The sequence below is a fragment of the Lathamus discolor genome, chromosome 3, assembly GCF_037157495.1.
Source record: "Lathamus discolor isolate bLatDis1 chromosome 3, bLatDis1.hap1, whole genome shotgun sequence".
Lineage (NCBI taxonomy): Eukaryota > Metazoa > Chordata > Aves > Psittaciformes > Psittacidae > Lathamus > Lathamus discolor.
The window spans coordinates 94,819,667-94,844,544 of record NC_088886.1 but is presented as its reverse complement, the minus strand read 5'-3'; the positions used below and the strand labels follow the sequence as shown (position 1 = coordinate 94,844,544).

Genomic DNA, 24,878 nt, shown 5'->3' with positions numbered 1-24,878 from the left:
TGTCACTTTAGTGAAAGACACAGCCAAGCTTTTGGAGTTATTTTAAAACAGTGTTAATGAATCACATGGTTACTTCTATTAGCTCTCCTACCTTAGCATCCTTGGGCTTAACCACTTTCATGAAGGCACCTCTTACTAAGGCTTCCTCTCTCTCCCTCCTGGTTACTTTCCGAGCATCAAGAAATTTCAGGTTTGTCAATTTGTGCAGGACAAAATATCTAACAGATAGTAAAATGCACACAGTTAAAATCCACTGATACACAAAGACATAATCACAAATTAAATTACTAAAAAATAACAGCAATAAGCAGCAACAGTCTGTTTCCTTTCTTTGTTTACCTTTTTCATGCAACATAGTTTATGTAAAAAGTTGCAATATACTTACTTTACTCTCTCAAACAAAACTTCTTGTAAGCTGACCAACGATTTAATAATGGGTGGAACAAAGAGATTTAAAAAAACATCACTGCAGGTGTGTATGTTGCCTGTAGGTATTAGCGAGGTATAAGGTATACTCAGAAATAGAATAAATTGGAAATTGTCATATTTTCCTTAAAACACGATGATCAACAACATTAGAAATGTGAACAGAAAATCAGGGAGGAGTGTAATATGTCTTCCACCATAAACACTAAACCACCATTCTTTGTCCTGAAATCAGTGTACGTAAGTGTTCAAAATCCTAATATTAACAAAGAATTTGTCAAGAGAAAGCATGGAGAGTTATCCTGGTCTCTGCTTTCAAGGACTACATTTTGACACAGGCATCATTTGTAATGAGAGTTCTAATTTGGTCCTGCTAGAGAGACAAGGTGTCTTTATAGCATACGTATACCAGCTCAGGATTAAATACAGAAGCACATAGAGAGAGACTATTTTTATTAAAAATATTGTAAGAATTCAAAGTTCTTGGTAGGATCCATCTATATTCCATTATTCTATTTATCCTTTTAACTCAAAGTACAGCATCTTTTCAGCCTCAAAAAAAATACCATTGCCTCCTTGTTTGTAAAAGGAGAGAACATGGCAGATCAGAAATAAAGTAAGGCACACAACCATGGCAAATCAAAATATCCAACCACCTCAAGTACATGTTATTTACATTTAGTCAACCAAATGTGAAGCAGACATTGCAAAGTGAAGGAAGTGCCAGACTTTTCCTGGCAGGGGGTAGAAAGGTGATTGATAATGTTCCCCATGCCTAGCTGCTTTGCATAAAACTCCAGTCAGTCAGTCAGAGAACCTCCTAACTATACCAATCTCTTCTGGCACTGGGAGGAAGAAATCAAAGTAATAGAAAATTCTGCATAACATAACATGTTGAAAAAGAGCAAAACACAAAAAATGTGCTATAAGATGTAAAAGTTATATTATAATACTGTCCTCAAGACCATATAAACATGTAGAAAAGACTGTAAGACTCCCCTTCAACAACCAAGCAAAATTTAATCCTGAAAAAAAACCTTTCCTCTGAGGCACTAGCTTCATAAATTAGAAAACAATAAAATCTGATCCAGTAGACTATCAAATAGCATGTGTGGTAACATATTTTGGAATCACAGAATCATAGATTCAACTAGGTTAGAAAAGACCTTTAAATCCAACCATTACCCAAGGACTGCAAAGACCACCACTAAACCGTGTCACTGAGGGACTCATCTACATGGTTTGTGAACACTTCCATGGAAGAGGATTCCACCCTTTCTCTGGGCAGTCTGTTCCGATACCTCGTCACCCTCTCTGTAGAGAATTTTTTTCCTAATATCCAATCTAAACCTCCCCTGGCACAGCTTGAAACCGTTACCTCTTGTCCTATTGCTTGCTACTCGAGAGAAGAGACTGACACCAACCCCACTACAACCTCCTTTGAGGTAGTTGTAGAGAGCAATAAGATCCTCCCTGAGCCTTCTCTTTTCCAGACTAAACAGTCCCAGTTCCCTCAGCTATTCCTCATCAGACTTATTCTCCAGACCCTTTACCAGCTTTGCTGCCATTCTCTGGACCCACTCCAGCACCTCAATGTCTTTCTTGTAGCGAGGGGCCCAGAACTGACCACCGGATTCGAGGTGCAGCCTCAGCAGTGTGAGTACAGGCGGATGATCACTGCCCTGGCCCTGCTGGCCACACTATTTCTCATACAGGCCAAGATGCCATTGCCCTTCTTGGCTGCCTGGGCACAAGCTGGCTCATGTTCAGTCAGTCATCAATTAGCACCCCCAGGTCCTTTTCCACAGAGCAGCTTTCCAGTCACTCTTTCCCAAGCCTGGAGCATTGCATGGGGTGAACTGTTAAGAAGTTAATTGAAATACTCAGACAATTTAAATATGAATTCTCAACCTATGACTTTCAATTATACTAGAAGAAGAAAAAGAATCACTTTACAAAACAGAATATGCCCTAAGACTGTTTATTAAACAACAGCTACAGATCTACCAGACAGACACATTCTCAGACTCCTCCCAGCTTTCCTGGCTGCCCTTCCAGTCCTCCCTGTCATTTTGCTGGCCCTTATCTTTCAGTGGAGGAGAAGCTATCCATCTTGCATTGCTGGCAGAAAAGCTCTGATGACAACAGATTCTTTCAAATGGAGACATGTACAGAAGGAAACAATATGTCAGGAGTGAAGAAGAGTGAAGCTAAAAATGAGTAAAGACACCCACTAAGTGTAGGGTGAGAAAAGATGAATATTCAGGTGAAGAAAACATCGGTATTAGAAAATCAGCAAATGTTTAATGATGGAATGAAATATGCCATTGAAAAGCAGGCTGCAACAAAAATGACAACAGACTAAGACAGCATTGTCATCTATGCTGACTTTGGATCACAGCCCTAATGTCAGTCTCTCAATCATTTCAAAAGAGCTTCAAATTATAATAGCATTCCTTTATACAAATGTATTTTTGTATTTTTAAGCCATCTTGACTGCACTCCAAAAAACAGAATTAGCACCAGTACTTGCCAATTCAAATAAAATAAAAAAAAAAAAAAAAAAACAAAAAAACCTACCCACATAAGCTAAACAGCAAACTACACCACAAGTCACAGGTTTGGAGTTGATTTATTTAGTTTCTTTTAACTTGCACTCCTCAAGGACAGCAAATATTAAAAAGTAAGTAACCATAAAGGTTATCCCACCAGTAGAACAAAGGTATATCAGTGATTAATTCTTTTAAAAGGTGATTCAAAATACTATCCCACTTATTCATATTCCTTTTACTAAATCTGGGATAAAAAGATTTCTATATTATATGAAAATAATAAGATACTTTTTTATTAAACAGCTGAAGAAAAGCATTGGGCTTCCTGGGTATATTTTAGCTAGAAATATGAAGATGCAGCTTCAATCTAAATGAAACACAAGTTTGCCATAAAAAAATACAGGAAAGGATTACCAAAGCCCTGGAATGAACACTTTACAATATCAATTCAACCCTTGTAAATTTAATCCAGGGTTATTTGTTGCACAAAATCTCTTTACTGTGATGTATGACTTAGTTACTAAGGTTATCACAGCAGTATCCTAAAGTTGCATAGTACATAAAACATTTCAGTTAACAATGCAGGGAGGTTAACTCCCACAGATAACCTGCTATCAGAGGGTTAGACCAGATGACATGCCTCTGTCAGCTTTCAGGAGCTATTGATGGTTCAATCAGTTTGTTTTGAAGGTAAAGTACAACAAAAGGGCACTAAACTTATTCAAACTGTCAACGGGGACTATGGAATGTTGCTTGCAGGTAAGTAATTTTGGGTGGTTTAAGACTATTATCAAACACCAATGGCTGCAGAAAAAGACAGCTACTAATAACACAGAAAGCAGCCATCATAAAATACTTTATGGCAGGTACTAGGATCCATAAATTGCATGACACATTGTACCTGTTTTAGTCTTGCAAAACAGAACACTATTTAATGAAGAAAGCCCATCTAAATTTTACATTATAAGTTTAGAAAGGTTTATTTTAGGTTAGAGGTTGAGGGGCAGGGTCTCCGTGCTCAGCCATCCTTCCCCTCCCCCCTTTATTTTTAATTGTTTTGAAACTTAGCAGCACTCCATGTGCTCTGAGACTGTTGTTACTGGGGTTTAACATCTTTGCAGTGGTGTGAGAAAATGTTAGTGTTTTCAGTGATGAGGATAAAGGTGACCTCCAGAGACAGAAAAAAAAAGCAGACACAGGAAGGTGCTTAGAGCTCCATTTATCACTGCCTGTAAACTGATCTTCTAATTCATGATGGTTTAAGGAAATGAACGATGTGAGTAAAGTTGCATCTGTTGTCCAGAATCATCTCCCCTTCCTTAACTCCCAGTGCCAAGAGTCCCATGAAAATAAGCTAATAATAGATATCCATCACACACAAACAGGAAGACTCAAAGATCGAAAAAGACCAGAGAATATCACATTTCATGTTATTTCAGTCTTAGTTAAGTGAAAATGACAAGGAAGATTAACAATTCATTTACCAATTTTGTAAGTGTTGCATGTGATTAGTACTATTTTAACAGTTTTTACACAGACCTGTCAAGATATTGGAAAAGAGGGACAGGCCTGAGGGGGCATTTTCAAAGGCATGCAATGAGTTTGGGATTTAGCTGCTATTGACACGGGCAAAAGCTCAGTGGGGCAAAGCCTTCCTTTGAAGAAACATGTTGGAGTTCAGAAAGGGACAGAACAAAGATAGCTTTAAGATCAGCTATTGCTATTTATTAAACAATACATGATTCTAGTTTTTATATAAAGAAATACTGTCTCTGATACTGAGTCACCCTACAGCTTTTAATGAATCACAGACTTGTCATCTTAATTCTGTCTTACAAACACATAAACTAAGGCCTACCAGTTATCTTGCAGTTATATTCTGTGTGTTTCTAGTTCTTCACTGTGTAACAGTCAGAAAGTCATTACTTAATACATAGTCCTCGAGCTATTCCTTCAACCCCAAAAATCAGTTATGGTTCACTCTTCTAGGAGAGTTTCACAGGTGAAGCAAAATGGTTCTAAAAGAATGTGTAAGTGTTCCTTAAAGGATCACATGGAAGAAAGAAGTAAATCTACTTTAAACATATGCAATAAATTTGACCATCCTGATCCAAAACACAGAAGTGTAAACAACTTTTAGGTCAACTGCTTATTTTTGTTAAATAGCTACTTCATTCTGACCTATTTTTTCAGTAGCCATTTAGTTTCAGGCATAAAAATATCTTTCAGTTTTAAAGAGTTTTGGTATACTAATCCTTACCGTTCTCAAATGCTTCTAGGAAACTTTTATTCTAGATATCTGAACACCATAACAAATCAAAGAACAAAAAAAAAAAAAAAAAAATCACATATTATCATAGCATCTAAAGGGCCTCAAGTCATTTATTACCACCCTTGGAAAAGCAGACAAGTTGAAGAACATGGTTGGCCTCCTGATGCTGAAAGATAATGTCATCACCCATGAGCCACACTATAAGGAAATCTTATAAGTGGCAATAAATTATTTGGGAAAAGGATGTTTGGGGTTGTTTGTTTTGTTTTTTTTCCTCTCCTTCTACTACATGAAAAGTATACTAAATTTGTATATAATACTTTTTCAGAGAAAACAAACTTTTCCACTGAACCTTTAGTGAAAGACTATAGTAAGAACTAGATTCTGTATACTCCTTAATTCTGTATTTTTATTAGCATAAACTGGAATATAAAACTGTACTACATACATCAATATTTCAGTTTAAACCACAAAATTAATCTGGCAGTGGAAATTTGAGAAATATTTGCCCAGAAGAATGCAGAAAAAACATCTACCTCTACCTGTATCATAACTGCAAAATGCACTTTGCTTCAGTGTTTACTTTCATTTTTTATTTTCTGTGCTATTGCCTTTCCTCTCTCTGACAATCATAGAACATAAAAATAATATACTTATTTCAAACTTTGAAGGGCTAATTATGCTCTCAGTTATGTTACTGTAAACTAGAAATAATAAATAACCTGAAGCTGGCAAAGTTACATCAGCAAACAGGGAGAGATGAAAACAAAAAACAAGCTTGAGAAACATGTTTACTACAATTAACTAGATTATCTCCTGTAATTGCTTTTTCTGAAGCACTGAAAAGTTTAACTCCCTACCCCTACCCTTACCCCACCAAACAGCATTGAACTGGCTTCAGAATTTCTATCTGCAACAAAACTTCCTCAATACAGAGTTAAGGAAGCCAGGTCACAAACTTAAACCAACATCTTCCAGAACAGAGGGTATGATGTTGGCATAAGGTATGTCAGAGGAACACATAGCTTCTGCGCAACCTCAGCACACGTGATTCTGAGGGGCTCTCAAAGCACTGAGAAATCCAGACTGCCTCTTAATCCCATATCATCTTCTGCTTTACTTCAATGTAGCCAAGACCTCTATGAATTAGAAAAATGTCTTCACACATGTAATGACTTTACTGCGTTAGTATGGACAAATTGGGATATTATGGACTTCAATTTATTTGGCTGAACAAAAACATTATAATAGCCCTTGCTCATAAACCCTTACATTTGCTTATCTCAGATGGAAGTTGTGTGGCTATTTGATACAGGGTTTTTTCCAGGTATCGTAGAACAGACAAGGCCTCACGCAAACAGTGAAGTAGCACAGATTCTATGATCATACGGACGTAAGCATCTCCCTAAGCATCTCCTTAAGTACATAAAAACCATGCACAGAAGTACCATAGACTTCAATCCCTCTTGCTAAAGACAGCTTTAACAATAAGTTCAGTGATATTGACCAAGTATATTAGCATTATTTTCATTAATGAGTGAGGACTTCCCGTCTCCCATTACTTCTTGAATATGCATTTATGTAGTTTATTATTGACCAAATTCAATCACAACTATTTAAAATACTTTAGTAGGTTTTGTCTCAGTTAAAAAACAAAAGAAAACAAACATTAAACCAAACCAAAACCACAATAAAACAAAACACAGGAAACTGCAAATGCTGTAAGAGGACCCAGCATTTCACAAAATCAACCCTCTGGGGTGGGAATAGCTGATTTAGCTTGAAAAGTTAATCCATACAAAATGCCTGCACTTCCCTTCTTGCCATTAAACCTTAAGAGGACTTCATAAGGTTATCACCATCTGCTCCCCCTGCCAAAGATAGCATATCTAGTACATGTACTTTTAAGCTAATTTAAAATAAACTCAGGCATTTGTTTCCACTTGCCCTTGTTTCCATGTCAACAGCACTTAATGAATGCATCATTCCAGGAAATGTCAATAACGAGCAAAGAAGAATGAACAAGCACTGAAAACTTCACACATGGTATACATCTCTCACAATCATATCGCTTTAATGAAAATAGGTGAGGTCACCTGCAGCATTCGCAAATGCTTTGTAATACATTCTGACCCAGATGATTTTTCACAGTTCAGTAACACAATGTTTGAAGTTTTTACTGCAAACAATACACCCACAGGACTGACCAAGCGCGGGTACAAGAGAAGCAACCAGCAATTACTGTGTTGACTTCTGTTACTTTGATCTCCAGGTCATGACCTTTGCTTTCAGGCAATCTTCAAAGCAGAGATTGTAGAGTAGGTTATTTTAGAGGACACACTGTTTTGCAGGCTCTTTTTTTCTGTGTTTTTTGCTTCCTCTTTGAGCCAAGAGCTTTTAAAACTTTCCTATCACCATGACATTTTAGATATTCTGCTTTCCCCTGCCTCACCCCCAAGATATCCCTTTAAAAAATACCACCTCCAAAATACAGAAAGGTTAAAAAAAGAAGATAAAAAGTAAGAACTTAAAGCATCTTTTTAGCAGAAAGAAACTAAAGACATTTTACAATGATGAAAAAAAACCAAAAGATTTTAAAAACAACCAAACATGTTTAGTTGTCTTTAGGAAAGACGGGCCAGGCAGACAGGCAGGGGGTGCAGCTATTTATGTCAATGATAGGCTGGAGAATATGGAATGCTGCCTGGGGATGGGTGATGGGCCAACTAAGAATCTGTGGGTTACGGTCAACAGGAGAACTGCGATGGGCGACATTAATGTGGGGGTCTGCTACAGATCACCTGATCAGGAGGACTCTGTAAATGAAGCATTCTACAGACAGATAGGAGCAGCCTCACGCTCGCAGGCCCTTGTTCTCATGGGGGACTTCAACCACTCCAGTATCTTTTGGAGGGACGGTACAGCCTGGCACAAGCAATCCAGGAGGTTCCTTGATTGTGTGGAAGACAACTTCCTCCTGCAAGTAATAGAGGAGCCGACAAGGAGAGGTGCCATGCTTGACCTGGTACTCACCAACAGGGAGGGGCTGGTGAGAAATGCGATGTTCCAAGGCAGTGCAGTGCAGTGCAGATGCTTGGCTGCAGTGATCATGAGATGATGGAGTTCAAGATCCTCAGGGCAGTGAGAAGGGCGTGCAACAAGCTCACTGCCCTGGACTTCAAGAGAGCAGACTTTGGCCTCTTCAGCAGCCGGTTCAGTAAGGTTCAATGGGATAAAGCCCAGGAGGGCAGGGGGGCCTCAGAATGCTGGTTGATATTCAAGGATCACCTGCTACAAGCTCAGGAGTGCTGCATCCCGACTAAAAGGAAACAAGGCAAGAAGGCCAGGAGGCCCCCATGGATGGATAAGAAGCTGCTGAGAGAACTCATGAGGATAAAAGCTTATAGAAGGTGGAAGCAAGGACAGGCAGCCTGGGAAGAACAGAGGGACTTGTCAAGGAAGCTAGGGGTCAGGTTAGGAAAGGTAAGGCCCAATTGGTATTGAGTCCTGCCAGAGATATCAAAAGGTAACAGGAAGGTCTTCTATAGGTATGATTCAAACAAAAGACAGGCTAAGGATAATGTGGGCTCTCTCCATAAGGAAATGGGAGAACAGGTTACCCTTGATTTGGAAAGGGCTGAGATTCTCAAGGACTTCTTTGCCTCAGTCTCCACCGGCAAGTGCAAAGCGTTTGACACTGTCCTGCACAACATCCTTGTCTCTAAACTGGAAAGACATAAATTTGATGGATGGACCACCCAGTGGATAAAGAATTGGCTGGATGGCTGCACACAGAGAGTTAAGGTCAATGGCTCAATTTCCAAATGGAGACTTGTAACGAATGGTGAATGAGAAGTTCAAGTTAGATATAAGTAAGAAGTTCGTTAGCGTGAGGGTGGTGAGGCACTGGAACAGGCTGTCTACCCCTGGGAGAGTTCAAGGCCAGGTTGGACAGCGCCTTGGGTGATATGGTCTAGTGTGAGGTGTCCCTGCCCATGGCAGAGGGCTTGGAACTGGATGATCTTAAGGTTCTTTCCAGCCCAAACTGTTCTATGATTCTAAGTTTGCTTATAAAAATTCCACAGAAAGGAACTGTTCATTTTCTTCTGTCCAAACAAAAATTCCAGTAACCAACATAGAAAAGTTTTCATCAATTTTTTCTACACATTTGAAAGGCACAAAGGAATTAAAAGGGGTGGAAAAAAAATAGTTTTTCTAAAATTAAAAAAAAAAAATCACACTCACATAAAACTACTTTGTGAAAAAGTCACAACAATATTTCTGTATAAAATCTATTTATAATGAAAAACTAGGGAAAAGTTTTATTATTGACAGTGACAGAAAAGGTATAACAATGGATTACCTGAGATATCAGATTCTAACTTCTTCACAAAAAGCATAATTTCATAATTTTTCCAAGTATTTATAAGAAAACCTGATTATTTTTAAAATATGTAATATTTTTTATCTCTGTTGCTAATATCACAGTAAATCACTGGACCTTGATTTGTTAAAAATTTGATTTTCCGTACTTTTTCAAGGTTGAGATTTTGGGTGTTTTACACATCTTTTCAGCAAAGCTTTGATTTCTAGCACCTTTCTCTTTCTGGTTGAGGAATTAAATAGCCTGAACTCTAACTGAACTCAGTAGGAATGAAATTAAAGCTCAATAAAAAATGAAGCTGTGGTTCCAATGGTCACTGCAAAAATTTACTAGAAAAAGTTCCTATTCAGAATAAAATTTTATGGTGAAGCAAATCGTTTATATAATTTGGGTTCACTGAAATGCAATCTTTTGCTGCTTTGTGACAAATTTTCTCAAAAAAAAAAAAAAATTAGGAAAAAAAAAGTTACTTCAAACCATTAAAAAAAAAGATTAAAATGGCCGTATCAGACATTTGCTTGTGAGACTTGAAGCAATACATTTGAGAAAATACAAATAATTTCTCACTCAGGAGAGCTTACTGCTGCTAAATCTGTGAGATACATCGCAGACGAGAGAAGGAAGGAAAAATTGTCCTAGACGCCTCAGAACATGTATTCAAAACTCAGATTTAGCTATTCAGAATAAAATTAGCAGAGTGTTTCTAATCAGTTCTACCATGTAGGTGAATACATTTCCTACTCGATAAAGAGACAGATAGACAGACAGACATTTTTGGGTTTTTTGAGTCTAATGTTGACTTGAAAATGCATTTCATATAGCGAAAAAAATAATTACAGAAAAGGATCAGAAAGATTTCATTATTACAGCAGAGACACATCATTCAACTAATTACAAGACCATTCTTATTTCTTTAAAGAGTTTTAATTAACCTAGTTTAATTAAAAAAAAAAAAGAAAAAGGGCGAAAAAAGAGGGGTTGAAAAACTGAGGGCAAAGAAAATGGAAACGATGTTGAAGTTTGAAACAGATGCATGAATACAATCACTTCACACTTTGACACAGTGGTTTGCCATGAGGTGACCTAAAACTACCTTGACCTCCCTGAAATCAACATTTTTGCACTGAAATGAAACAACAGACATTCTTGTTTTGATGTATGGCTGTGTGACATACTATAAATATTACATCACATAACCACAGAGGATGTCAATCAATAAAGAATTTTTTCAGACAGCACTAAATGAACCATGGGTTCTTGCCTCTGAATGGCTCCTTTAATGTACTACTTTTGCTTAAATGATTAATAGGAGACATATTGTCAGAAAACATACTTAAAGTGAAAAACAGTAAACTGCAGAAATATAATTCATTTTTTAAGCAATTCTCTAGTGCAAATGTCACATAAATTTACATAGAGACAGCGCTTTCAGACTCTTGCAAACTGGATAGTAGGCATACCTCCCACTTAAGTGTGAAAGCAGTGAGAAAATATTTTATTGAATTTAGGCTGCTCTAAGTGGTGAAAACCAAAATGCCACAGGTAAAGTGGATTCAAAAGTTGAATCATTAGAAGGTGAAAATATTTATGTTCAAGAGAACCTAGAAATCCAGCTCAAAAATTCGGAACAAAGAAAAACATATATCCACACCCAAGACAGCTGTGCTGCTGTTTCATTCTACAGCATTTCTAAGCAATAAACTGGTGCATGGAATTCATGCCATTTCCCAATAAACCTGCTTTTAGTCTTTGTCACTTTGTATTGTGTTATAATAACTCCTACAGCAGAGTTTAGATTACATGAAGATAAAATCTGTGGTTTACTATATAACTCTGAATACTGCAGGTGATCTGCTGATAAAAAGTAAGCTCAGGCTCTGCAAAGTTTTAGCATGATGACCAGTGCTGATTCGTGCTGCTTTGCTCTGATTTGCCTCAGACAGCCATTTTCAGCTGACTTAAAAAGTACCAGCACACAGAGACTGAAACCCTGTATCAGATGTGAGCAAGGAAAAAGGATTCCAACTACTTTTCTGGTTTCGGGGTTTTTTTTTAAGAATCACTTGCCTTTAAAGTTATAAATACTCAAATTATGTCACTTCAGCAAATATTCCATAGATTTTGGGCCTATACTTAGGGTCATCAGGCACAAGTAATTTTATTTATTAAAAAATAACCCTTGTGATTTTTTCCAACATTTCAGTTGGATCAATTGGACATATGGTATTTTATCAGGCTTCCATATTAATTTCCAGATGACCTTTTGTGTAATCTAGCTCATTAAAATGGCATTATAGAGATAGTTTGGGGGGGTTATTTTAATCTAAACACTAACCACTCTGAGTAAAGCAGCACAACATAGGAGTCCTTTCTTCTATGTTCTTTAACAGTACATTAGAAATAATAGTGCCTTTAATAGTGCCTAGCGAAGAAACTCGCCACCATAATCCAACGTTAGCAGAAGACAATGCAACTGGACGAGTATAGTGATCGGGTTTTTTATTGACTGTCATCCTTCGCATATGTTAAGTGTCACCTTACAGAAAGGCAGGCTTTTAAGTAGGCACCTATGAGCACTTACATTCAGGAAATCCTGTGCACACCTGCTCAACTCAAACATGAGCTGTACAGCACTGAAATATTTTTTGAAATGGGTTCCTGAGAGTGATCTCACCAAAATAGTGTTATTCAAATTCCCAGGTGTTTCATCACAGAATATGAAACAATGCTTTCGCAATAAGAGTGCAGATCTGGTTTGAGACTCGGAGCTGTTCAGTATTTTTCCAGTAACAAAACAAAAGTGACACACCTTACCACATTTACAAGTGGAAACACTAACCTGTACCTCTGGTAGTCATCTTCATCCTTCTCTTTGCAGACCAGTTCATTTGGGCATGCCATGTTTCCAAGCAAACTGAGATACTGTAGTGAGGGAACAACTTCAGCCAAATGGTCCAAAAGGCTTTCTAACTCTGTTATGTTTCAAAGGCTGTGGGTTAAGGATTCAACGACATTGATGAAAAAAAGCATTTAGAATTGCACCACTCCCGATATAAACATACATTTCAATAACTGACAATCAAGTTTAGTATGCCATTTAGGAAAATGTCACATTAATTGTTCCAATGGCAAACAACGATAAACTTCAGTCATTATTTTGGCATGAAATGAAAGAATTTGGCTGTTTTGTCATTCTTTTCTCCCCCTTTCTCTCCTAGGTGGTTCAGTAAAAAACATTAAAACTTTGACAAAATGATGGATGCTGTGCAGTAAAATGGCTAGCAATTGCTGGAGCCATGAAACTTTTCCAGCATGGAAACAAACAGTTTCACAGCACATTCATCACTAATATATTCAGTCCACTGGAAAATGAGTTTAAGAAAAAAAAAAAGAAAGGAAAAAAAAAGTCAAATGACAACAACCTACATTCATTCCCAGCATATAAATGTTTCGAATGTCCCAGTATCACATTTGTAATTACTCAACTAGCATATGTCAATTAATGCTCCACTAAGTGCAACTTAAAGACTTCAGTATTACAAGTATTTTATAGACGAAGCTTTAAAGTCCTGCAAAGCATAACTTTTTTCATTAAAGTAGCCTTATATTTTGGTGTTCGTGAGGCTTTTCAACTATAGAATATAAATAATGAGAATACACCTTTGATATTGTAAACCATATTAAACAAGCAAATAATGGTTAAACTATCTTTTAATCACTGCAATATTGGAAATCACAGCTTAGGTTTACGCATAACAATATTCAGCCATTTGCACACTGTTGATTGATCAAATAAATTACTTCGGTGAAGTATAGTGTGACAGTCTCCAAGGCTCAAACTATACATTTTTATTTACTTTAATTTATATGCAGAGAAAATGGTGTGATTCTCAAAAAAGATGTCATGCATATGCATGTAAGAAGTTTTCATTGTTTAAAAACTGACTGACTTAGACAACAGTAATAAATTCTTTTAAACCATTAAAGGGCATTTAATCGCTGTGGTTTTATCCACTCCTGCTGTTAAAGACCACAACTATTGTTTTAAATCCTCAGTTCACTCGTGTTGTTATTATTTATACTTGATTTATGTGTTTCTGTTATCTTCGTTATTTTTAGCTGATGGAATTTGCTTCATTTCTTCACCCCAATATCTTAAGGGCAACAGAAGCAATACAGAATGGAAAGAGCAGCTTCACTGTAAAAATGCAGTCTTCCTTTTACAAGCCTTAAGTTTTATTTTATTTCCAAACACACATGGGGTTAATGCTGATAATTACTAATATTTATAGATGAAAATAAGTGTATCTATGCTTAATGTTCTGTCCCATAAGGCATAAGGAATCATACTCAAGTACTTTTTACGAGTGAGAAAAATAAGCACTTGAAATTAGTTCTATGAATTAACTAAAAAGGTAAAAATGCTAACTTTTAGTTTGGCAAAGCCATATTATGGAATGCTATATGCCAGCAAGTAATCAAGCAAAACCTAAGGAAAACTGTCTTTTTGTAACACCGTCAGATACAGATGATTTTTGGTAGCCAGGATGAATTCCAAATAAAGTCTGGTGCTAATTCTCATCTTCTCATATCTGGACCTCAAGCTTATGCATAAACTTTTTTATGGCTCTTTAAGGATGTATGTGACTGTGATGGGAAGGTCACAAGCTGTTTTTCCACATATGTTCAAGCGAAAGGCTTTTTAAAAGTTTCCTAAGACTGTCACATACGTGCTTGAATCTGGCACCCTCCCTCAGACAGGAGAAACACTTAATTTCTTTCAGGATGGCTTAAGTTACAAAAAGATTCCCTGAGAGAAATAGTTTATTATTACGAAAGACAATTTCCGTAACAGCAATCTCACACAGGGTTAGCTATTGAAAGGCTTAGAATGTATCTGGCCATTACCTATCAAAAGGATAGAAAACCCAAACCAACCAAACAAAAAACAAACCAACTAACCAAAAACACAACAAGCCACCACCCAAACTTTTTGCCTCTTCTATGGAGTAAATATGCACAATACCTGGCAATTCAGTAGAGCTTTTTCAGGGGTAGAAACTTTTCAACAATTTGCTGACAAGCGTTCTAACTCCCATCTGACCATGCAGACTTAAAGGCAAATATCAAAATGTATTTAGATATATAATGATGAAGAGCAGTGTCAGCTTAGATTTGCAAACAAGTGTGACTATGTATCAAAGTCATCCAGAACACAGGCAAAAGGGAGACACAACAAATTCACAAAGAGCTTTGGGTAAATAACAGTGTTTGGTAAACTGAATCTCAAAATCCTAAATCTCTTCAAATCTGGCAATTAGTGTCTAGATTCTAATATCTCATATCTAAACCCTTAGCACTGATTTTAGATGCAGAAACACCTCCCTAAAAAATTTTATGACAGGGATGACCAGGAATTTCACACAGACTTCTTACCATGTAGATCGGTGTGAGGCTCTCCAGGCCTTTCATCATTTACTCATGTCCCTCAAATTAAATAAATATTTAGCAGCCTAGGATTATTTCCATTTCAGCTGCAACAGAAACAGAAATATGTGCACAGGACAAACCACAAGAATCTGACATAATCACCTCAAATGTAGAATGTCACTAATTCACAGAAAAGTTGAAGTTTTTCCAGGCTTGGACAGCCCCAAAACACTAGGGCACCAGCAACAGCTGAGAACAAACCAACCTGTGGCTTATCATAGTCAACTTTTTTGTGACAGAATCAGCAGTTATATCATAAATAAAATAATTAAAAGTCCTGTTCTGGAGGCCTAAACAAATCTAGAGAGGGATTTTTTACAAGGGCATGAAGTGACAGGACAAGGGGGAATGGCTTTAAGCTGACAGCAGATTTAGATTACATATTAGGAAGTTCTTTACTGTGAAGTTAGTAAGACATTGGAACAGTTTGCCCAGAGAAGCTGTGGATGCCCCATCCCTGGCAGTGTTCAAGGCCAGGCTGGATGTGGTTTTGAGCAACCTGTTCTAGTGGAAGGCATCCCTACCGTGGCAGGTACTAGAACTACCAACCCAAACTACTCTATGATTATATGATGTAAACTATTTCTTCTTATCCCCCTCAAAAAAAAAAAAAAAAAAAAAAAAAGTACAGATTATTTTTCCAAGAAACCTCATCTACCTGCCATCACAGTTATTCTTTACAATGCACGTACGAAAAAATGAATTATATCCCATTCAAATTCTCATGATTGTTTCTCAGACATGAGTCATAAGTCATGATGCAATTCTGCTGTCCTGTTAATTAGCATGTCATATACTTATTTTAATCACAATACTGTAACTATATGATGCCACCAAAAGTGTAAAGGCTTTTTAATATAGTGCTAGAAAAATACAGAGGGAGAAAATAATAAAGAAGTCTGAAACTTTCCTGCCAGCTTCCTTTTTATGGTTTATTGTGGCAGCCTAAGGAGTGCTATATTGGTGTAATCAGATCCAAAGAGTTGCAAAATCCTGCCGTGCCATTTCTAAGACCAATTTCAGTCCTATTGCCTCCAAAAAGGAAAACCACAATTAAATGCATGGACAGTGCTAGTTAAATTGTATTTATTTAAATCTCTTTGACAACAGCCCTGAACTGATCTTTCTAAAGTCACCATTTCACCAGGTGAAAGATAACAGTGATGCAAATACTACACTAAGGTCTATTGTTTGAAAACTCGTTGAATGTGTCACTGTGATGACAATTAAAGTACCTTAGTGTAGTGATTCTACCTCTTAATTCAACAGTGTCATCACTACCAATCTATTAATGCCTGTTTAACAGGTATTGACTAAAACAAAAATCTGTAACAAAAATTTTTAACTCTTTAGCTCTTTCACTAAATCATTCCTTCTCAGCAAGTATACAGAACAATGGCCCCTCCAAAAACACAACCTGGCCTCCATGAATAGTTCACAGAAACATACTAGACATACTTTAAAATTCTATCTCAGCAAAAGACTACACCGATTTCCTGCACTATTCCTAGTTTCAAATTTGGGAAACACTCAGATTAACTCTTTTATGCCTCATCATTATGTTACACTTACATATACTGCACATGCATATTTACAGTAGGCTGTTCACAGCATACATATGCACACACATGCACAACCATGTCACCATATTTTCTGTTCAGAAAAACAAATGCTACCAGCAACATTAAGACATTAGCAATATAATTATTTAGAAAATATAGTACTATGGTAGGCCCAGTTAAGCTGCAGTGCAATATAGTTTTATGTAATCAAAAATATCCTACAAATAATTGTCTATTTTCACTCATTATCTGGTACCCAATACCATAGTTTCTGAGGTTCTCCAGAATACAAAAAGGATAAGCAAAATCCAAAGTAAATTATGTACCTCCCTTCTCTGGCTAAGAATTAACTGTCTATGCATAATATTTTTGTTTGTTTGTTTTGTGGAAAATCCTGTAGCCTGCATTAAAATTCTAGTGCTAGCAGGACTGTTGCTCATAACAAACCCTTCAAGGATTAGTTCCACAGTATTCCAGACTACTACTAAGGAGCAATTGCTGTGATTTATAAGTTACATTGTCCCTAGAGAATATTACGTTTGAACAATGTCAAAGGTGTAAACCCAAGTGGACAGTATAATGTTACTTTGCTTAGTAAATTTTAGGAGAACCTCACAAGCAGGGACAGACATTTTGACGTTGACCTGTTTCTTGTGACAGCTAGCATAATAAAATGACCATTCTGCTATCCTTTTAAGAAGCTGTGCACATTAGAAAATACACACAGAATGTACACAGAAAATATTAGATTGTGTCTTACACGTTCCACTATTCCAGACCTCTGTATTCTCAAGAGACTCTTTAACTGTGTCCTTTCAATAGTCCCTCCAGCATATATCCAGGGTACAGATGCTGCATGAATCCTTTATATAGATTAATATAAGGGCCCAGCTGCTTTAATTCTGAGGACTAATGCCGGTCATGCCAAAATGCCATACAGCTTCCCCTCTTACTGGTATTCTTGGCATAACCATAGGCATGGTTGTTGTTCAGGGACAACTGCCGGTCAAACCTATGCAGAAGCATAACCTTTGATAACAGTTTTCAAATGAAACTATTTTATGTAACTCTACAGAAAGGCTATGCTAACCTATAACTGTCCAAACAAATCTATACGTATTTACTATCTCACCACTCTATTTTTTTTTCATATAGTATGAAGTATACATGAGAATCTGGGATTTCTTTCTGTAACCTTTTTTTCTACCAGCAATTTTTACTAGTCACACACTCAAATGCGTTAACTTTATGAGAAAAGTAACCACTCTTGTTCTCTCTCAGTGCTTTCCAAGTTGCTCCACCATTTTCTTTCAAAAAGTTCTACATAGTCTTTTCAAATTTTTAGCCAGCCCACTTCCCCAGAAGAGTCACGGGAGAGCTTTCTTTGTTAATGACATTCTATGATTACTGCTTTTAGAAGTTCTCAGAAGCAAAGTGACAAAGCACAGAGCAATCAATTTCACATTCAAAATATTTTTGAATATAAAGAGAATATCAGAAATATCACACAGAATTACAGACCACTGCATAGAAAGACCCCAAACTGTCATTCAAAAGTCTTCTGCCAACTAACCATCTGTCATGCAAGTGCTGCAATCAACCTAACATTAAAACATCTGGATAGCACTTCTACCAGAGCCATAAATGAACAGGGTATCTATATTTATTACCATTTGAAACATTTGCTTCAATTAAATTTATCACAAACATGATGTAGCAATCACAAGCTATTCCACAGGCAAAACAGCCTTGAAGCAGAAGTTACCAATTCTCCTCTGAATGCAGTGTGAAAAGATCTTTGCCACCTGAGCGCTTTTCCATTAGAATGTGCTAGGTCTTCAAGGTTGGATACCCACAGAAATAGCTTGCAATATGCAAGTATACATTTTCCCCTTCTCTATGTGCAATAGGATGTCACGCACAGTCATTTGTATGCCACGTTCTGGCCTGAAACCTTTCTGGTAGGGAGATAAGGCCTTGAGATAAGGACTTGTTCACTGATTTTAAAACCATTTTACTCAAGAAAGAAAAGGTGCAGCACAGGTTGCAATTAACTAAGTCCATATATCTCATGGAGAGCTTCTGCATACTGAATACTTGGTGAAAAAAATCCCATTCTGCCTACTGGAGCAGCATTAGTTTTCTGTGTGCAGCTAGAGTTGCCAGTACATTTAGGGGTATTTCAGAAAGCCTGTGGTTCCAAAGCTGCAGGTTTGAAGACCAGGCTTCAACACTGTTAGGTACACATATGTGAGAAAAAGGATATATATTTCTATTCCTGTAATCAAATTATATTTCTGGTTGACTAGAGACTTCCATCCTGAAATCATGTCCCTTTTTTTTCAAGGGTTTTTTTTTTTTTTTCGATTTTTACCTTTTTTTTTTTAACACTATTCTGTCCAAATATTGTTTAAGGTTCCCAAAGCAGCACAGAAATGATCAAGAATAAAGCAGTTGCTCACAATTTTTTTTAAACTTATGACGTATGGAGTTCTACCAGTCTGAGCACTGCTGTAGACCAGGATAAGGAATCACCTGGACTGAAAATTACCTCCCTCTTCCACAGATGTTTGGTATTTGGCATTAGACATTTCCATTACTTAATTTTTACTTCAGGTACATTTTATTCTAGAAGAAAGATTTTCGGCTCATCAGGTCCTGCAGTTGTCCAACAAGCCACACTAAGATTTAGTCAAATCCATAACTACGGCATGGAGAGCTCAGACATATATACAAAAAGACTGCCCTGTGTGTGCGTGTGTGTGTGTAACAGCTGACCATTTCAGCTTACATCTTTGTTTAGTGGAGATAGGGAACTGTCCATAATAGGAGACAATTTATGTCTTGAACTTACTCATTCAACCTAAACATGATGTCTTCAGCACTTAACCTCACAAGATTCTGGTCAGACTGGGACTTCTAGGTCTTCAAGCACTTCAGGATAACATAAGAACAAGCACAAAGGCAAAATAAGTTACAGTCTGCAGTCTGGGGGTTAAATAAAGCTGTAACTGTTAGGCATTATGATGAGACCTTTGTGAAGACAGATTATATCACAAATACTTATTGGTACATTCTTCAGTTAAGGTACTCTATCCATGCTGCTTTCAAAGGCTCAAGAACATATAAACCTTAGATCTGAACCATACTGATAACTTATCTTGCCATAAGTAACATATACTACTTAGTGCATCCTGCCCAGCTCTAACTAATTTTGGGTTTCTTCTAAACCATTCAAAACCTAGACCTAGATTCAATACCTGAATTCTACATCTACATTCAACACTTTCATTGTAAATTAATTTTGGTATCAGTTCTTTAGAAGTATATAGAATGTATGTTTAATGGATGACCAGATCACTGGACTAAGTAAAGTAATAGGGCTTTTACTTCAGAGAATCACAGATCTCATTCATTATCAGACTTGTCTACTTTGCAGTGAGGCAGTGAACACCATCTAACTTTCAGCATACATGTATATATATTTGACAAATTAAAACTGCTACCCTTTTGAATAGTTTCACCAAATACCAAAGGGACTGAAGTGTAAAGGAAATTGAAATGCCTGTATAGTCCAACTGTAACACCAGCCATGGCAAGCACAGTGAAAAGTCATGAAACTTCACACTGATGTAACACACACAGAGGAATACATCTATTTAGAAGTTCTGTAACTGATTCTTACTATCTAGTCAACACAGTGAAAAGGAGAAATGAGACTTACCACTACAAGCATAGGTGAGTGCAGTGATGAGTGCTCTTCCAAAACCAACTTCCTATCTACCACCCATCTTACCACAGAATCATAGAACTGTTTGGGTTGTAAAGGACCTTAAACATCAAGTAGTCCCAACCCCCCTGCCATGGGCAGGGATACCTTCCACTAGACCAGGTTGCTCCAAGCCCCACCCAACCTGGCCTTGAACACTGCTAGGTATGGGGCATTCACAACTTCTCTGGGCAACCCGTTCCAGTGCGTCACCACCCTCACAGTAAATAACTTCTTTCTGATATCTAATCTAAATTTCCCATCTGTTAGATTAAAGCCCATCCCCCTTGTCCTGTCACTACATGCTTCTGTAAAAAGTCCCTCTTCCTATTTTTTAGGCTCCCTTCAGGTACTGGAAGGCTGCTATAAGGTCTCCACACAGCCTTCTCTTCTGCAGGCTGAACAACCCCATCTCCCTAAGCCTGTCTTCACAGGAGAGGTGCTCCAGCCCTCTGAGCATCTTTGTGGCCCTCCTCCGTACTTGTTCCAACAGTTCCATGTCCCTCTTGTGTTGGGGACCCCAGAGCTGGATGCAGAATTGCAGGTGGGAGAAGGGAGTACAGGGGGAAAATCCCTCAACCTGCTGGTCACTGTCCTTTTGATGCAGCCCTGCATACAGTTGGTTTCTGGGCTGCAAGCACACACTGCCAGCTCTTGTCAAGCTTCTTGTCTACCAACACTCCCAAAATGTTGTTGGCAGGACTGCTCTCAATCCAATCTCTGCCTAGCCTCTATTTCTGCTTGGGATTGCCCTGACCCAGGTGCAGGACCTTGCACTTGGCCTTGCTGAACTTCATGAGGTTTGCACTGGCCCACCTCTCAAGCCTGTCAAGGTCCCTCTGGATAATATCCCTTCCTTCCAGCATGTCTGTACTGCTTTCTGCCACGCACTGTGTCTGATAGAAGAACTAAGGTGATGTGTTTTCCAAAAGTAAATCAGACCTTTGTAGAAACATAGAGCACAAGTGAAAAAAACATGTTAGAGAAACGTAATCCAATACTGCACAATAACTATCCTTGCTGTATTACAGTTATAAGGGTTGCATTTTAAAATATTGTTAACAGGTTACACATCACAAAAGCTGAGGTATAACACTAGGAAACTGCATTTAAAATAGTAATATTTAAATTTGCTTCTTCCACTTCTAGTAGAAAAATGGTAGTGGCCTAACTGTAACTGAAATACTCAAATGAGTATTTGAAGAAAAAAAATATCAGACGATTGTTCTAAGTATTTACTTGATTTAGAGATAAGCTTTCACATTTGCAGAGTGTATCCAGACATTATGTCAGGAGGGACCAAATGTTATTTACACATACAATGCCACACAATAAGTGAACCGTATATCAAAGCTATCAAAGCAGGATCTGGATCAAAATTAAGCCAAACTAAAATGAGAAGTAGCAAACAGCACCATAATAATAAGAGATACTCATATGAGTTTTAAAGTTTACATGTTATTCCAGTTTTCACAGGGGTCAGATTGCCTTTTTGTTTGTTTTCATATCTCTCTGTCCATATGTATATATAATGTAGATATTTATGTATATATGGTAATATTCCACCAGTTGAAGTTTTGTTTCAGATAAGTATTCTATGCTCCACTGTGTCCTTCCTGTAGTGCAACTGTCATATACTAAACAATCTTTCCTGTAATGTTTTTCATTATTCTATTAAATGTACATTTTTTTGAGCATTTTTCAAAGAATTCTATAGAGAAAGCATTCATCAACAGAAGTGGTTCAAGTTCAAAAGAGACCTTTTTCAAACAGGTATACACACTGAAAACAGGAATCTGGAAGGTCTCCATGTTTCTGAAGACTGCTGTATCTTTCCTATAAGAGATCCTCCCTCGGGCTCAAAATGTTAACTATGGACAATGGTTATTTTTTCTTCTCTGGGCAGTTTGTATACATAGGTGTTTTACAAGAATTTCTGTAACTCCTCTATTAAACTATTGTCAGCACATTACAAAATGCATGCATTATTTCTAGAACCTGGATAGCTCAACAGCTTCAAAGCTCTAACTTCATATTTTCAAGATTGAATAAAAATAAAAAAAAAAAAAAAATCCCAGAATAGATCAAATCCTTCTTCTCAAGTTATCATTGCCTTTGAGAGCTTACTCACTTGACAACAGTATTTTAGGTATGTCTGTGATACCAGCAGGAACTCTTTAAAGACTACTACTGATGGGATAATTTTTTCCCTCTGATTTTGTTCACCAAGTTCTTATTGAATACACCTGCCTGGTTTTCACAAATGCAAACCTCGTCCTTGACACCCCCTCAAACAACAAATATACTCACATGTTCTTGGGTCTGATGGCCAAATTTACGTTTCATGCTTTGTAGGAAGAGATATGATGCACCAGGCATACCACCACACACAGCATCAGCAAAAATGTTCCTCTACATTCTTTATCAGTTCAGATTTTATCATGGTAGAAAACAATAAAATAAACAATAAAAGCAGTTACTCGAATCCAACCCACAGAATCCTGGCATTAACCAGAAATCTAGCCAAATACCTAGTACAGTAATAATCGTTACTGCTTAAGAGACACTCTTGGCAAATTTCCAGGGCACTGAGAATAAAAGTTACTCTGCTGATTTCTATTTATTTATAGAGTCAAAAAATAAGTGCAGAAATCACAGAATCTGCAGTTATTTTTATTCTCCTCAGTAGGAGGATTCTGCTCTAGTAGGAGGTAAATTGCTCTCTGTTTACATTGTCTGTAATAAAAGCCTGCAGTTGAGCAGCCTTGTCCTTACGCTGCAATTACAAGGAAAAGTCTTTCATGGTCTGTGCTGTAAGACTCTGCAGGCCTCAGTTGGCCTTTTGGCAACAATTTGATCACCCTTCACTTTTGTAAAACCATGTATTACACAAATCTCCAGATGGGTCAAAGTATGGGAAATTATTTAACAATCAATTCCATGCCCAGCCCTTGCAGATAATTAGTTTTTAGAGACCATTATCTATAAGTCTACAGACTAGGGGCTCTGACTCAGCAGAGTATTTAGGCAAATACTGAAATATTTATTCTGAATAAACTTAAGCAGGCACTAACTTTAGGCATAGGAAGAAGTGACTGACTGTTTATTAATGGTCTTAACCACCCATCTAAATACTTTAATGTATCAGGACCTTGATTTGGACAGCATTTTATATGAATTTATACAAAGTTGGAACGCCAAGAACACAGTGACTTGCTTTTACAGCTGTGGTTGCACAGCAGCTACCAAATCGTGTATATTACCACCTTCATTAAAATAGAGAAAGGTACACATTTCTTGTTGTTTGTGGGGGTTTTATTATTATTTTATTTTACTTTAACTTTTTAAGAGCTATTTAAAGTATCAGAACTTAATAGCGTTTCACTGCACTCGCTATTCCACTAGAGGTCAGCCTGCAACAGAACCCCAAGCAAACACAGGAACTGCAGCACACTGGTAGCACTGACATTATTTTCTTTCTCTATTTTATCTATTAGAAAGATTTCTTCAGAGCCATAACTTAGATCTCTCACTAAAATGGAGCAACAGGAAGATATAATGGTGCATTTCATTTATGAATGACCTATAATAAATTACAATGAAGTATTCCAGGTGCCAAACGAGAGAATGCTTTGTCTGCACATGAACTATATTTCACATGCTTTAATTTGGCTGACACATAAAACTCATTTGACATTTTGCAGGTACTTCTTTGAAAGGATATTTGGTTCTTGTTGAGCGTTAAGGTATGGAGGTGGGGTAACTTGGGTAACAGAAGGTCATTTCCGAGTAGATTGTTGTCCAAGATCAGCTCTTCCAAGTAACTGAATGTTTTCAGTCCTTCTAGTGACCTGCAAACGACAGAGGCAACAGGAAAAATGATACTCCACTAAATCAGGGAGGCCATTATGAGCTGAAATAAATATTTTAACCTTCCCTTTCAGGAGTGGGAATAGTTTTGGTTTGGGCCTGTCAGAAGGGTGAATGACAAGCATTAGTGGCAAGGGGAGTGCTGGCACTGCAACACATCCTTCACATACTGGCAGGATGAAGGATGGGGGTCACTTAGTGAGTAGCCAGGATCCAAAACAAAAGGCTTCAGATATGGGGCCTGCAGGATGAATTTGTCAATGTCTTGTGCCTTGAGGCACCCAGCCTTGCCTGACCCTAACCTCCATTCCCAAGATAAATAACTCTGTCACAGTTCACCTTCATTCCCTGGACACAAATTTAAGTTGTCATCCATCATTTCTGCCAAGAAATATCATACCCCGCTAACAATAATAAATACAACTTCAAGTATCATTTCTTAGCAGTTACCTTACATGCAATAATAGGAAATGGAGAAAGGATTTTATTTTTTTTTTCCTTTTTATTAACCACTTCATTTGCTTCTTGAGTCCCTGCAAACAAAATAAAATGT

General features: G+C 37.3%; 1 protein-coding gene across 1 annotated transcript in view; it reads right to left on the bottom strand.

Moving 5' to 3' along the window:
- The window catches only part of LRMDA (leucine rich melanocyte differentiation associated), a 682,486-nt gene that overhangs the window by 291,636 nt on the left and 365,972 nt on the right, over nt 1-24,878 (bottom strand). Inside the window, exons 3-5 of the mRNA XM_065670688.1 lie at nt 24,175-24,306; nt 12,474-12,608; nt 92-218 (exon numbers count right to left, since the gene is read on the bottom strand). Of these exons, the coding sequence (XP_065526760.1) occupies nt 92-218; nt 12,474-12,608; nt 24,175-24,306 (394 nt within the window). The remainder of the gene's footprint in view (nt 1-91; nt 219-12,473; nt 12,609-24,174; nt 24,307-24,878) is intronic.